General features: G+C 48.1%; 1 protein-coding gene across 1 annotated transcript in view; it reads left to right on the top strand.

Annotated features, from left to right (window-relative positions):
* The window catches only part of Tmem50b (transmembrane protein 50B), a 35,764-nt gene that overhangs the window by 11,849 nt on the left and 7,504 nt on the right, over positions 1–16,411 (top strand). The window contains exons 2-4 of the mRNA XM_052741171.1: positions 6,854–6,993; positions 10,352–10,464; positions 15,387–15,454. Of these exons, the coding sequence (XP_052597131.1) occupies positions 6,895–6,993; positions 10,352–10,464; positions 15,387–15,454 (280 nt within the window). The 5' untranslated portion in view covers positions 6,854–6,894. The remainder of the gene's footprint in view (positions 1–6,853; positions 6,994–10,351; positions 10,465–15,386; positions 15,455–16,411) is intronic.

Here is a 16,411-nt window from a genome sequence, read left to right as displayed (position 1 = left end):
GGAAAAGGCTTACTTGGTTCACACTGTCGGCTGTTGCAATGGGCTCCATCACCTTCAGACACATGGAAGAAATGCCATGGTGGATGAAAGCTGCTCACCTCATGGTGGCCAGGACTCCTGGGACAGAGCAGAAAAGGGCCAGGAACAAGATGCTCCCTTCTGCTGACCTAATGCCTCTGCATAGGCCTTGCTTCTTAGTTCCTACCCTTCCCAGCAGTGCATCAAACTGGGAGAGTTTTCTGATGGGCTGCTACAGCAGCCGTACAGCCTGAAAGGGAGGCCGTGCTTGGTAGACCTGGAGAGGCTGGGGTCTGCAGGGGAAGCACGGGCTGTTCTGTAGGGTCTGTTCTCACACCAGAGGAGAAGGCAATGGCATCTCATAAGCAGGAGGAAAAATACCAGATTTGCATTATTTTATATAACAAAACATTCTCTCTGTGGTATGCAGTGCGTATTGGTGGGGACAGGAGTGACGTGGTTAGACCTGCCGAGAGACTCACGGTGGTCAGGGAGTGCACACCATACTTGGTCAGGGTGGAGGGAACTGAGGAGGAATCACTTGAGAGAGGAGCATGATGTGGCAAGGGGGATGCCAGGATCTGGCTTGTAAAACTGCATGAATGGTCATTCATTCAGGGACGTCAGGACCTGTGAGCAGGATGAGCTTGGAAGACTGAGGTTCAGACATGTTGATGCTAAGGGTTTGTGGACTGAGCATCAGGCAGTAGCTGGGTGAATCTGGGAGCTGGTGTTTACATTTGTCAACCACTCTCATTGAGAAGTGGTGGAGAAGATTCATCAAAAATCTACCTGAATCCTCATTGTTAACCAGGATATTACTGAGGGAATTACAAAGTTAGAAAATTGAAATCTCTTTAAAAATTCATACTTTGTCTTTTACTGATTTTAGATTGAAATCTTTCCCCCAAACTAGAAGTGCTTACCAGGTTTTATTTTTCTTATATGTGACTTACAGTCCTTAGGGCAAGAAAGTGTTCTAAGCAACCTGAGTAGCCAGAGCTGGTGGCGGTGTCACAGTGACAGGGATGACATAGATTCTACTTTCTTTCATCTGAGTCAGTGTGCTGTACTCTGGCTCTGCTCTGGCCAAGATACTGATGTTGAATGGTGCTTGTATTGCTGTTGCTAATCTGGTTTCTTACATTTTTTTTCTGTGTACATCATTGAACCCAGGTCCTCAGATAGATCTCAGTACAAGTGCTCTTCATTGAGCTGCATTCCTAGCTCTGTTACAGATTTTAAAAATATATGGTGTGTGTGTGTGTGTGTGTGTGTGTGTGTGTGTGTGTATGGCAGAGGTTCATGTTATGTGTCTTCCTCTTGCTCTAACACTTTCCACTATAATGTTTTGGGTCAATCTCTCAGTGAATCTGGAGTTCTAGGATCCACTTGTCTCCCCTCCCAGTTTTAGGGTTAAAAACTGCCTTAGGGTTTCTATTGCTGAAGAGACACCATGGCCATGGCAACTCTTATAAGGAGAACATTTGATTGGTGTGGCTTGCAGTTTCAGAGGTTTATCATTATCATCATGGTGGGACATGGCGGTGTGCGGGCAGACATGGTGCTGGAGAAGGAGCTGAGAGTCCTACATCTTGATCCAAAGGCGACAAGAAGTGAACTGAGATACTGGGCGTGGCTTGAGCATAAATGAGACCTCAAAGCCTGCCTCCACAGTGACACTCTTTCTCCAACAAGATCACACCTATCTCCAACAAAGCCACACCTCCTAATAGTGCTACTTTCTTTGAGCTTATGGGGGCCAGTTACATTCAAACAACCACATGGACTCAAACTGTCACAACTGGCTTTCACATGGGTGCTGGGGATCTGAATGCAAGATCTCACACTTATGTGACAGACACTTTACTGATTGGCACCTCCCCAGCCCCGGAGTTTTTAATGTGCAGACTACAGTTAGCCCATGTGCTCCTGACACCTGTAATCCCAGCACTTGGGAGGTAGAGGTGGGGGTCAGCCATTCAAGGCTAACCTCTGCTAGACAGTGAATTTGGGGTTGGCGCGGGCTACATGAGACTGTCTCAAAAAAGAAAACAAACAAACAAACAGAATCAAGAATTTAGAAGAGCTGAAGCCGGGCGGTGGTGGCGCACGCCTTTAATCCCAGCACTTGGGAGACAGAGCCAGGCGAATCTCTGTGAGTTCGAGGCCAGCCTGGGCTACCAAGTGAGTTCCAGGAAAGGCGCAAAGCTACACAGAGAAACCCTGTCTCGAAAAACCAAAAAAAAAAAAGAATTTAGAAGAGCTGAGTCTGCCCGAGCATGTAAGCCCTCTAATGATGGAGGCCCAGTCTTACTGATCTTTGCCACCCCAACCCCCAGCTTCCCCCACCCCCACAGGAGGCACTTCTGTAAATATCTAGAAAATGCTCTAGAGGGGTTCTGTGCTAGTTAACACCACGGTGTGAACCTACCTGCTGTGGGCAGCCCCATCCCAGGGAAGACAGGAAATAGAGAGCGCCCATCTGTCACATGACCAGTTTCTCCAAAGCCCTGGCTGGATCACTACTTTGGGCAGCACCCCGCCTCTGACAGCCTCCCTTCTAGACGGTTTCGGCTGTCTTCTGATGGTTTCCACCTGCAGGTCCTGCACTTCGTGTCCTGCACACTTACTGACCTCTCCCACGTCCCCATCAGCAGACCCAGTTTTGAGAAGCCTGAGAGCATTCCTGCCTGTTGCTAGTGTCTTAAAAACACGTCTAAGGAATCCTTTTCCTTGGCTTGTAAGTGTGGCTCAGTTTCTTCTTCTCCTCTTATTACGCAAACGCTTTTTGTTCCTCTTCAGCCCCTGTAGCTGACGAGCCACGACCAGGATTGTCCTTCTAAGTTTCAGGTCTGCTCCTGTCACTTCCTCGCTGGCAAACCTCTTGTGGTTTCCTGTTGTTTAGAGCAAAGGCCCGCAGGGTAATCTGTGGGCTGCACTGGCTGTTCACCTGGGATTTTGTTTTCAGGTTGATTGGGAGACAGGAGATGGCTTAGAGGTTAAGAGTACTTACTGCTCTTACAGGAGACCTGGGTTCAGTTCCCAGCACCCACAATAGCAGCTCACAACTACCTGTAACTCCAGCTCCAGGGGATCTGATGTTCCTTTGTACCTCTGTGGCTCCTCATGCATGTGCACCATGCATACACTCGGCACATACACACACAGAAAATAATATTTAAAAAATGTAAAGCTTTAGTTATTTTTATCTTGTGTACATGAGTACTTGCTTGTATGTATGAATGTGTACCACATGTGTGCATGGTGCCTGAGGCCAGAAAGGACATTTGGTCCCTTAGAACTGGAGTTTCGGGTGGTAAATATCAACAGTGCAGTCATCATGAAGGCTGAGCTTCCCAGTTGAGAGTGTTAGTTCTTAGTAGGACTCTGTACCCTCCCATGCTCACCATGCTTCTGGGGTCTTGGTGTTCTGGCCCTTTTCTCCTGAGAGTTCCTCAGTTGGCTTCCTCTTTACAGCCAGCAAAACCCTAATCTTTAGTGAGGTCCACAATAATCCTTATTGGGATCAAGCTCTTAACTGCCTTTCTCCACGTGATTCCAAGCCCCTTGCCCCACTTCAGTACTTGCCGACTGTCTTTGGTGCCAGGGAATTCTTTATGGTTGAGACCCAAGGGTTTGGATATACTTTCTCTTATTTTTGCTATGCCTCTTTTGCATGTCCCTCATCTCATTAGTTTCCATGTTCTTCTGTTCTACCCCATCCCTGACCCATGCAGTTTAAGCCACAGGAAGGTCACAAATATGTTGTTGGTTGTTTTTGTTCTTTTGGGGCGCCCACCACCCAGCTCCCAAATAAATCCACACATGGAGGTTTATTCTTAATTATAAATGCCTGGCCTTAGCTTGACTTGTTTCTAGCCAGCTTTCCTTAACTTAAATTATCCCATCTCCCTTTTGCCTCTGGGCTTTTCCCATTCTCTTACTTCTGTAAACCTTATTCTTACTCCATGGCTTGCTGTGTAGCTGGGTGACTGGCCCCTGGAGGCCCTTCTCCTTCTCTGGTTACTTCTTCTCCTCCTCCTCCCAGATTCTCCCTCTATATAGTCTCTGCCTGCAGCCCTACCCATCCTTTCTCCTGCCTTGCTATTGGCCATTAAGATCTTTATTAGGGGGCTGGAGGGATGGCTCAGAGGTTAAGAGCACTGGCTACTCTTCCAGAGGTCCTGAGTTCAATTCCCAGCAACCACACGATGACTCACAACCATCTGTAATGAGATCTGGTGCCCTCTTCTGGTGTTCTGCACTGTATACGTAATAAATAAATCTTTAAAAAGAATGAATGAGTTTAAAAAAAAAATCTTTGTTAGACCATCAGGTGTTTTAGACAGGCACAGTAACACAGCTTCACAGAGTTTAACAAATGCAACATAAACAAAAGTAACACACTTAAAATAATATTCTACAACACAAATCAGTGTGTGGAAATAGCTATGAATTCTCTGCTTTTAGACCTACTTCCAACAGGAAATGAGTTTGAGAATGAGTGTTTGTGGGAAATGAAGTTCACCTCGTGACCTTCAGGTATTGTTTCACCTTGATAGTGACCTTCCTGACGCCCGGCTTTTCACTGGTTAACATTTAATCTTTTGCTAACAATATGATAACATGTCTGCAGAATATCTTGCTCAAAGTGCTAATATTGCTCTTTGTTGTATGAGGCAGCTAAGATACTGGCTGGTTGGTCACCTTGGTCACATTGTGAGACGAGGTTTTGTTCTTTGTTAGGATATGCCTGGAAATTCCCTCTGACTTGGTGAAACTGAGCCCCACCGTGTTTCCTATGCAGAGAACAGCAGCTAGACTCTTTATTCTGCCAGCCATCAGCTGGTTTCCCTGGGGTCTCCAAACACAGGTGCTCAGTCGAAGGTATCAGAAGGGAGTGTACACTAAGGTGTGGGGATTATCCCCATGACCTGTTCCTGCAGACTTCCCTCTCAGTCCCCGGCTGACCTGACATCTCTATCCAGCAAGGCCATGTTTTCTTGTGTTTCCTAGACTGGGAGTGGGAGCGTAGGGGTTGGGTGGGACTGTGTAAAAGCAGCTCATTAATTGAGTTTTATTGCTCATAAGGTTGAGTCTCTGCAGATTCTTGCTACTTTTGAAAAGCAATATCTAGTGTTTTAAAATAAAGTTTTTTTCTTGTCCTTTTTAGAAGTTATGATGGTTCCGAACCTCCTGTTGGGGCAGTCTTTTTGTTTTTATTATAGTATAATGTAGTGTGCTGCTCTCTCTCATGTATTTATTTGTTTGTTTATTTTTGTTGTTGTTTTGAGACGGTCTCACTATGTCCCCTGGCTGTCCTAGAACTCACAGTGATCTGGCTGCCTCTGGCTCCTGAGTGCTGGGATCGAGGGCGTGTGCTCCCGTGGGCCAGTATGCCGCACTGAACATTCTTCACTATTCTCTATTCTAGCCTCCCACCATTCTCCCCTTCATTAACTGCTGCTGCGTTATAGATTCACAGCAAACCCTAGAGGCTGCAGGTGCCTTTTGTTTTACTTACTAGGTCTGTGTAGAGACTGGAAAGGGCCCAGCCAAGATGCTGTGTCTCTGCTCCCTATATCTGGCACCTTACCTGGGAAGGCTCAAAGCAGACGGTGACACTCTGTCTAAGACTGCAGTCACCTACTTTACGCATGCATGGCCCCTGAGGCTGTTTACTGGCAGGGACTCAGCTGAGCTGTGGTTTCTTCACAGCGTGGTAGCTTTGGAGATTTTCCACGCTGGTCCAGAGAACCAGGTGGAGCTGCATTGCCTGCTGTGACCTAATCTTAGAGGTTGTATGGAAGAAGCTACACGGTATTTCTTCTTTTGTTTTGGTTATCAATCTTTATTGGATCAAATTCAAGAGGTGTGAGAAATTACATAGTGTATTCCCCCCATTTTGGTCCTGACTGTTGACTCAAATTCGAGAGGACACACATTCTCCTCTGAATGGAAGATGTGTCAAAGAATTTGCAGACAGCCATTTTGTTTTTGTTTTCGTTTTGTGGTGCTGCCGATCAAACAAACCAAGGTCCCCTGCTTTCCTGTTCTCTGCCGCTGGGTGCTGCCCCAACACCTGCAGGTGCTGAAACCGAAATGACCACTTAAAAAGGTAGCGCCCCCTGGTGTCCAAGTACAACCCTACATTCATCTCAATAGGTTTTGTTTTGCCTTGGGTTGGTTTGTTTGTTTGTTTTCTCCCCCCCCCCCCCCCCACAGGGTTTCTCTGTGTAGCTCTGGCTGTCCTGGAACTCGCTTTGTAGACCAGGCTGGCCTCCAATCATCTGCCTCTGCCTCCCAAAGGCGTGGGACACCACCACCATGACGATAGGTACTCCTTGAAGTGTAGTTTTCATAACTGTAGTAGATAAGAACTTAAGTCAGTTTAGGATTAAAACGCTAGTAAAGGAGTATGACATTTATTTAGTTAGTTATTTGAGACAGGTCTCGCTATGTAGCACTGGCTGGTCTACAACTTGCTATGTAGACCAGGCTGGCCTGGAACTCACAGAAATCTGCCTGCTTCTGGGATTAAAAGGGTGCACCAGCACACCAGCTAGATATTTTACTTCCTGAATGAATTTCCTGGGACAGGAGAGGTGGCTCAGTGATTAAGGAAGGGCTTATGTTGTTCTTCTGAAGGACCCAAGTTTGGCTCGCAGACCCCATGTCAGGTGGCAGACCTCTGTAATTCCAGATCCAAAGGACCCAACCTCCTCTTCTGGCATCTGTGGGCACCCTGTCTCCAGTAACACACATACACATAAATGAAACTAAATAGTTTTTAGGAAGCGTTTCTTGAATTTGGTTATTTTTTGTCTTTTAGGAAACGTTACTTAATGAACAATCCATGCTTACAGAGTAAAGATGGCAGGCTTCCTAGATAACTTCCGGTGGCCAGAGTGTGAATGTATTGACTGGAGCGAGAGAAGAAATACTGTGGCCTCGGTGGTTGCGGGCATATTGGTAAGTGAGAGAGATGTGTTGGTGACATCATGCCTTTGAATTCATGATCAAAATTAATGGTAACAGTCTGCCAGAATCATGTCATTCCACTGCTCCTGAGGATAGGTAATGTTATTACATAGCCTGGTGGGGTTTTCATTTTGGTTTTGGAGGTGAGGTATGTGTAGTCCAGGCTTGCCTTGCACTCCTGTCCTGCCTCTGCCTCACAGCTGTTGGGATTCCAGGGGTCTGTGCAGTGCTGGGGGTTAAAGGTGCCAGGCAGGCACCTTACCCACTGAGCTGAGATCCAGCCCCAATCCCAGGTTGATTCAGCTGCGAGGATGGTGTAAATCTGGTGTCTGCTCGTCAGTTGCAGTATTTGTGAGAGCCTGGGAATTTGATGTCACTCCGAGTTCCTGGGACTCATTCAGGACTGGCTGTGTAGACAGCGGTAATACCTTCCGCTTTGTAAGATCCGACGCCTCAGCCCCGCAGACCCAGAAGGAAGTTTGTGGAGGAGACCTTTCTCTTGTTTTGTTGAGACAGGGTCTCATGTAGCCCAGGCTGGCCTCAAACTCACTATGTATCCTAGGCTGGCCTTAAGTACAGGATTGAAGGTGTGAACCACGGAGTGGGCTTGCTTACCTTTCTTCCTGTTTTGTTTTACTTAATTTTTTTGTTATGGAAAATATCAAGACTTTAAAAGAAAGTAGTTGTGGGGGCAGGGCAGGGATCAGAGACTGGGAGGAGAGGAAGGAGGAGAAATGTTGGTCAGGATTTAAAACAAAAAATAAACAACGGCAACAACAACAAAGGAGTAGTAACAATACTTGTCACTTGCACACCTGCATCTGGCTTCCCAAATCTTCCGTTTCATTTATTTATTTTGGGGACAGAGTCTACAGTGAGGACCCACTTAGCTCCTGGCCGTGCCTCTGCTTCCCGAATATTGAGGTTACAGATGGGAGCCGCCAGGCTGACTTGTTTTATTTTGTTGTTATTGTTGTTTGTGAATCATGACCTGAACAGTCTTTCTATTCTGTGAACCATTTTCTGTCTCTGAGGTAGAATAAGTAGAAAAGACTGATTACTAGATACTGATTTGTTGATTTATTCAGTGATTTCCTTAAAGCACTGCATGTCCTGGCTATTTGCCAAGCATGGCTTCACTTGGGACAGACCGACCTGGAGGGATAACCGAAGATGGGTCATCGCCCTTAACAACCTCCTGTCCGCCATGCAGTTTCAGAGTGTAAAGTGAGAGTGCAGACCGGACCTGAGGTCAAGGTCTCTCTGGAGCCGTCCTGGCTTCTGTCCATCCTTGTGTCCTGGCTTCTGTGACATCGCCGCTCTTCCACTCTCATTGGTATCGGAGTGCTTATTCAACACAGACTCCTGCAATGCCTCTACGGCATTAAAAACAAAACAAATTCCCGAATCTTTTATATTTTGTAATGTTTATCCCCTTCCCCTGCTTGCTTGTCTTAGTATATAGCCTAGGCTGGTCTCAACTTTGAGGTCCTTCTGCCTCTATCTCCCAAGTGTTGGAATTACAGGCATGTACCACCTTGCCTAGCTTTCTCTCTCTCTCTCTCTCTCTCTCTCTCTCTCTCTCTCTCTCTCTCGCTCTCGCTCTCGCTCTCTCGCTCTCTCGCTCTCTGTCTCTCTCTCTCTCTCTTTCACTTTCTTCTTCCTTTTTTTTGTTTGAAACAGGTCTCACCCTGTAGCCCTGGCTTCCCTAGAACTCACCCCAGAGCCCAGGCTGACCTGAAGGTGAACCTTCTGTGTGCCGGGACAATAGTCATGAGTCACCATGCCCAGTCTTTCTCTGTTCTTTTGCTTTAGCTTTTTATCATATGTATTTATTTGTGTGTGTGTGGGTGTGTGGGGGGGTACACGATGGCACATGTATGCAGGTCAGAGGATAACTTTGGGAACTGGTTCTCTCCTCCCGTGTGCGTTCCTGGGGTGGAACATGTTTATCTGAGCCATTTTTCCTCTTTCTCTCCTTTTCACACAAGAGTTCATATATCCCAGGCTGGCTTTGAACTTGCTGTATAGCCAAAAACAACCTTGTACTCCTTTGCCTGGCTTCTGTTGTGCCGGGGATAGACCAAGGGCTGTGCTCGAATGAGCTCTGCCGGTTGTGTGTGTCCTGGGCAGGAGAGCCCAGGTTTAACTGTTCTCTAACTTAATGCAAGGGTTTGGGGCCTTCCCATAGATGTTTTAAAATGAGTTTTGAATTCTCTCTCTGTCTCTCTCTCTCTCTGTCTCTCTCTCTCTGTCTCTCTCTCTCTCTGTCTCTCTCTCTCTGTCTCTCTCTCTCTCTCTCTCTCTCTGTCTGTCTGTCTCTCTGTCTCTTTCTGTCTCTGTCTCTCTCTCTCTCTTTTCTGAGACAGGGTTTCTCTGTGTAGCCCTGGCTGTCCTGGATCTCACTCTGTAGACCAGGCTGGCCTCGAACTCAGAGAGATCCGCCTGCCTCTGCCTCCGGAGTGCTGGGATTAAAGGTGTGTACCACCACACCCAGCTGGACTCTCAAACATGAAAAGATGATGTAATTCTCTGATTTTGTCAGTTGAGAAAAGGGTTCTCACACCTGTTCTTAATTTCTCTGGACAGTCTTTGGCACCTGTCTGTTTAGGTGTGCTCAGTTTGGTTGACGTGGAAACCTCACACTTTTTAGACTCATGTCCAGTCAGCTACAGGGCACTCAATTCAATCACGTAAACTAAAACAGTAGCAGGTCTTTATAGTCTGGGAGCTGTGAGGGCTGACTTCTGCTAAGTGAGCAGCTGAGGAGAGCAGCTTCTGTGGGGCAGACCCGTGGGCGCTGTTCAGAGAGGAGAGCTGCAGGAGCCGGGGAGAGCTGGGGGTGAAGGAGGCTGCTGGCTAGTGAGGGAGGCTGCTGGCTAGTGAGGGAGGCTGCTGGCTAGTGAGGGAGGCTGCTGGTTAGTTAGGGAGGCTGCTGGTTAGTTAGGGAGGCTGCTGGTTAGTTAAAGGAGGCTGCTGGCTAGTTAGGGAGGCTGCTGGTTAGTTAAAGGAGGCTGCTGGCTAGTTAGGGAGGCTGCTGGCTAGTTAGGGAGGCTGCTGGTTAGTTAAAGGAGGCTGCTGGCTAGTTAGGGAGGCTGCTGGTTAGTTAAAGAAGGCTAGTCATGAGCGATGAGACTCTTACTCAGATTTGACTAGGTATCTCACATCATCAGATGTAAAAACAGGTACCCCACGAATGATAGTTTTATGATCTAGCACCCCCCCACACCCCCCACCCCCACCCCCCGTCACCCAAAAGTAGAAGTACTTCACTTATCCTTCGGGGAGGTAGGCCATTGAAGAGCGATGACGTGAGTTTAACACGCCGCCGTCTCGGGCTCTTTCTCAGTTTTTTACAGGTTGGTGGATAATGATCGACGCCGCGGTGGTCTATCCGAAGCCCGAGCAGTTGAACCACGCTTTTCACACGTGTGGTGTGTTCTCCACACTGGCTTTCTTCATGTAAGTGTGAAGTGAGTCTCAATGTAGCATTGCCTTTTGAAAAAAATAGTCTTCCTCAACCTTTAATGGTTTTTTAAACTTCTGACCTTTATTGATGGATTCTTCTTTTTTTCTACTTTTTTGAAATTTTTTAAATTTTTAAAAAATTTTTTATGAGTCTACATGTATACCTGCAGGTCAGAAGAGGGCACCAGATCCCACTACAGATGGTTGTGAGCCACCATGTGGTTGCTGGAATTGAACTCAGGACCTCTGGAAGAGTGGCCAGTGCTCCTAACCTCTGGGCCATCTCTCCAGCCTTGATGGATTCCTCTTTAACATGTTGAATTTACCCCTCCCCCACCTTTCTTTTTTCTTCAGGACAGGCTTCTCTGGGCAGCAGTCTTGGCTGTTCTGGAACTCACTTTGTAGACCAGGCTGGCCTCAAATTCAGTGATTTGCCTGCCTCTGCCTCCCAAGTGCTGGGATTTAAGGTGTGTGCCACCACCTCCCGGCCTTATTTCCCTTTTATTAATAATCCTTTTTTAAGAATAAATTTTGTGCACACATGTGTGTGTGTTTGTGTGTGAGCCTGAGCATGTGTGTGTGTTTGTGACCTGGACATGTACCATTGAGTGTGTGTGTGTGTGTGTGTGTGTGTGTGTGTACCTTTGTGTGTGGTGGTCAGAAAACAACTTTGTGGAGTTGGCTTTCTCCTCCCCCTTTATGTGGGTTCTGAGGATCAAAGTCAGGGCTCCAGGCTGAGCAGCACGAACCTCCACCCACTGAACCATCTCTCCAGCCCCACGAGTCTTTCCTCCTTCTGTGTGGCTAGAATGAGTGTAGAACCTAGTCACTTCTTCCCGGTGGCCGTAAGATGGCCACGTCCCTTTCTCCTTGTATTTGATGGTCATATTTGTCAGTTCCCAAAAGTAGACTCTTCCTCTTATTTGCTTATCTTCTGTGTGTGGGTGTCTGCCCACATATATGTCTGTGTGCCACGTGTGTGCCTGGTGCTGTGGAAGCCAGAAGAGGGCATCAGATGCCCTGGAACTGGAGTCACAGACACTTGTGAGCCGCCTCTTGAGTGTTAGGGATGAACCACGGACCTCTGTAAGAGCAGCCAGTGCCCTTAACCACAGAGCCATCTCTCCAGCCCAAACACTTTTCCTTTCTTGGCATCATTAAAAACTAACAAACAGCACATCTCATAATGAACCAGCAGCACCTTGGATTTCAGGGCCTGTGAACCCGTCTAACTGCTCAGCTTTTACTCTGGAATGTTGTTACTGCTTTCTCGGGTGCTGTCTTTACCTGGGTACTGTTACCGCTTTCCCGGGTGCTGTCTTTACCTGGGTACTGTTACCGCTTTCCCCGGGTGCTGTCTTTACCTGGGTACTGTTACCGCTTTCCCGGGTGCTGTCTTTACCTGGGTACTGTTACCGCTTTCCCAGGTGCTGTCTTTACCTGGGTACTGTTACTGCTTTCCCGTGTGCTGTCTTTACCTGGGTGTTGTTACCGCTTTCCCAGGTGCTGTCTTTACCCTGGGTACTGTTACCCGCTTTCCCGGGTGCTGTCTTTACCTGGGTACTATTACCGCTTTCCCGGGTGCTGTCTTTACCTGGGTACCGTTAACCGCTTTCCCGGGTGCTGTCTTTACCCTGGGTACTGTTACTGCTTTCCCGGGTGCTGCCTTTACCCTAGGTACTGTTACTGCTTTCCCAGGTGCTGTCTTTACCTGGGTACCGTTACCGCTTTCCCGGGTGCTGTCTTTACCTGGGTACCGTTACTGCTTTCCCGGGTGCTGCCTTTACCCTAGGTACTGTTACTGCTTTCCCGGGTGCTGTCTTTACCTGGGTACTGTTACTGCTTTCCCGGGTGCTGTCTTTACCTGGGTACTGTTACCGCTTTCCCGGGTGCTGTCTTTACCTGGGTACTGTTACTGCTTTCCCGGGTGCTGTCTTTACCTGGGTACTGTTACTGCTTTTCCCGGGTGCTGTCATTACCTGAGTACTGTTACTGCTTTCCCGTGTGCTGTCTTTACCCTGGGTACTGTTACTGCTTTCCCGGGTGCTGTCTTTACCCTGGGTACTGTAACTGCTTTCCCGGGTGCTGTCTTTACCCTGGGTACTGTTACTGCTTTCCCGGGTGCTGTCTTTACCTGGGTGCTGTCTTTACCTGGGTACTGTTACTGCTTTCCCGTGTGCTGTCTTTACCTGGGTACCGTTACTGCTTTCCCGGGTGCTGTTTTTACCTTGGGTACTGTTACTGCTTTCCCGGGTGCTGTCTTTACCTGGGTACTGTTACTGCTTTCCCGGGTGCTGTCTTTACCTGGGTACCGTTACTGCTTTCCCGGGTGCTGCCTTTACCCTAGGTACTGTTACCGCTTTCCCGGGTGCTGTCTTTACCTGGGTACTGTAACTGCTTTCCCGGGTGCTGTCTTTACCTGGGTACCGTTACTGCTTTCCCGGGTGCTGTTTTTACCTTGGGTACTGTTACTGCTTTCCCGGGTGCTGTCTTTACCTGGGTACTGTTACTGCTTTTCCCGGGTACTGTCTTTACCTGGGTACTGTTACTGCTTTCCCGTGTGCTGTCTTTACCTGGGTACCGTTACTGCTTTCCCGGGTGCTGTCTTTACCTGAGTACTGTTACTGCTTTCCCGGGTGCTGTCTTTACCTGGGTACTGTTACCGCTTTCCCGGGTGCTGTCTTTACCTGGGTACTGTTACTGCTTTCCCGGGTGCTGTCTTTACCTGGGTACTGTTACTGCTTTTCCCGGATGCTGTCTTTACCTGAGTACTGTAACTGCTTTCCCGGGTGCTGTCTTTACCCTGGGTACTGTTACTGCTTTCCCGGGTGCTGTCTTTACCTGGGTGCTGTCTTTACCTGGGTACTGTTACTGCTTTCCCATGTGCTGTCTTTACCTGGGTACCGTTACTGCTTTCCCGGGTGCTGTCTTTACCTTGGGTACTGTTACTGCTTTCCTGGGTGCTGTCTTTACCTGGGTACTGTTAACGCTTTCCCGGGTGCTGTCTTTACCCTGGGTACTGTTACTGCTTTCCCGGGTGCTGTCTTTACCCTGGGTACTGTTACCGCTTTCCCGGGTGCTGTCTTTACCTGGGTACTGTTACTGCTTTTCCCGGGTGCTGTCTTTACCTGAGTACTGTTACTGCTTTCCCGGGTGCTGTCTTTACCTGGGTACTGTTACCGCTTTCCCGGGTACTGTCTTTACCTGGGTACTGTTACTGCTTTCCCGTGTGCTGTCTTTACCTGGGTACTGTTACTGCTTTCCCGGGTGCTGTCTTTACCTGGGTACTGTTACTGCTTTCCCGTGTGCTGTCTTTACCCTGGGTGTTGTTACTGCTTTCCCGGGTGCTGTCTTTACCTGGGTACTGTTACTGCTTTCCCGGGTGCTGTCTTTACCTGGGTACTGTTACTGCTTTCCCGGGTGCTGTCTTTACCTGGGTACTGTTACCGCTTTCCCGGGTGCTGTCTTTACCTGAGTACTGTTACTGCTTTCCCGGGTGCTGTCTTTACCTGGGTACTGTTGCTGCTTTCCTGGGTGCTATCTTTACCTGGGTACTGTTACTGCTTTCCCGGGTGCTGTCTTTACCTGGGTACTGTTACTGCTTTCCCGGGTGCTGTCTTTACCTGGGTACTGTTACTGCTTTCCCGGGTGCTGTCTTTACCTGAGTACTGTTACTGCTTTCCTGGGTGCTGTCTTTACCTGGGTACTGTTGCTGCTTTCCTGGGTGCTATCTTTACCTGGGTACTGTTACTGCTTTCCCGGGTGCTCTCTGACAGAGGGCAAGGTGGACTCCAGTGAAGTCAGATTGAGGCTTTGATTCTTTATTAGATTTGTTTAAGGTTTGTCCAGTATTCTGATGCACAGAGTTTGGAAACTTTTGTGGGTGTCTTTTAACTTTCTAGTTTTTGAGACAGGGTCTTACTCTGTAGTCCTGGCTGCCCTGGAACTCGCTCTGTAGACCAAACTCTCTTAGAACTCACGGAGATCCACCTGCCTCTGCCCCCCAAGTGCTGGGATTAAATGTGTGTCCCACCACACCTGGCCTAACATTTTTATTCTAATTATATGCTTAGTTATTGATTCATTTATTTTGAGATAGGATCTTTCTGTGTATCCCTACTGGAACTCAGTATGTAGACTGGAAGGTGATATTATGAAAGATAAAACTGTTCACTATCCATTCAAGCTGTGGTAAGCAGCCCCTCTATTAGAACACCTGTTCTCCCTCCCTCCCTCCCCATCTCTCAGTTTAACCCACGGCCTTATTCATATTGAGCATGTGCTTTGACACCGAGCTACACCTCAGCTCCTATTTAGTCTTTCTAATATTTCTTAAAATTATTTTTATCAGATGTGGGTGCTGGGAATCGAACCTGGTCTTTTAGCCGATGCTCTCAACTACTGAGCCATCTCCAGCCCCACCTGTCTAACTCTTTATTATAATGAAAACTCTAAAATGGGGTAACTGAGTCTCATCTATATATACATGTATAAAATAGGCAATAAAATGAGAAGCTAGGGCCGGCGGTGGTGGCGCACGCCTTTAATCCCGGTATTTGGGAGGCAGAGCAGGTGGATAGATCTCTGTGAATTGGAGGCCAGCTTGTTCTAGATAACAAGGCTACAGTAGTGAGACCCTGCGTCAAAAGAAAGAGAAAAAGAGAAGGAAGGAGGAGATTAGCTGCTCTTCCATGCTCTCTGGGACAAGTGATAAGCTCAGTGTGTTTTCCGGGTGTGCTTTAGGGGAAACAAAAAGAATATTTCTACGCGCTTGGATTTCTGTTTAGTTAACTACGTAGCTTTCAAAATACTGGCTCTCGTTAGGAAATAGTCTGTTTCTCTTCTAAATGACACACAAATATCTGGGTCTATTTTCCTGACATGAAAGCTCATTGGCTGATTTTGTGTCATTCTAGGATCAATGCTGTGTCCAACGCGCAAGTGAGGGGCGACAGCTATGAAAGCGGCTGTTTGGGAAGGACAGGTAAGGGTGCCGTGAGCTCTGGGGGAGTGCTCAGAGAGTGGGCTGAGGCCAGAGAAGAGTCAGGGCCTCCTCCTCGGCAGTCTCTCCAGTCTCTGGTTTTATTTCCCGTGTACGAGTGTTTTGCCCGAATGTGTGTGAGTGCACTGTGTGCAGTGCCTGGTGTCCGGGAGGCCAGAAGAGGATGTTAGGTCCCCTGAAACCTAGGTACGGAGGGTTGTGAGCTGCCCCACAGGTACTGGGCACTGAACCTGGGTCTGCCGCAAGAGCAGCAAGTCCTCTTACCAGCGGATCCATCTCTCCAGTCCCGCCCTTAAGTTGTAAGACATGGTCTCTCACTGATCCCGGAGTTCATGGATTTGGTTGGCAGTGGGCCCCAAGGATCTGCCTGTTTCTGCCCCCGACATGCTGGGGCACGCGTGTGCACTGCTGCTCTGGGCTTCTTATTAACACGTAGGTGTGGGAGATCTTGCCCACGGTCCTCAGGCTTCTGCGGCAGGGCTCGACTGACTGAGCCATTTCCCAGCCAGGTTTCTCTTTCTGTTTAGAACCCTGGAGTGGTAGGCACCCACACCGGGTGAGTCTCCCATCTCAATTAACCAGCCTAGAAGCACCCATACGGACGTGCCCAGATGCATTTCCAGGGAGACTTTCAGTCTCATCAGACTGACTATCACTGGCTGGAGAGATGGCTCAGAGGTTAAGAGCACAGGCAGCTCTGGAAGGTCCCGAGTTCAATTCCCAGCAGCCATCTGTAGTGAGATCTGGTGCCCTCTTCTGGCCTGCGGGAATATATGCAGACAGAACACTGTATACATAATAAATAAATAAATCTAAAAAAAAAAAAATAGATTGACCATCACTCCTGCTTTCTAAAAATGGGTTGAATCCACTTGAGCATCCAGATAATTGTCACTGAGGCTCTCGACATCCATGACCCTGGGCTGAGAGGCACTTGTG

This window comes from Peromyscus californicus, unplaced genomic scaffold (assembly GCF_007827085.1).
Source record: "Peromyscus californicus insignis strain IS unplaced genomic scaffold, ASM782708v3 Scaffold_16__1_contigs__length_79575227, whole genome shotgun sequence".
Classification (NCBI taxonomy): Eukaryota; Metazoa; Chordata; class Mammalia; order Rodentia; family Cricetidae; genus Peromyscus; species Peromyscus californicus.
This window is presented reverse-complemented; position numbering and strand designations above follow the sequence as displayed.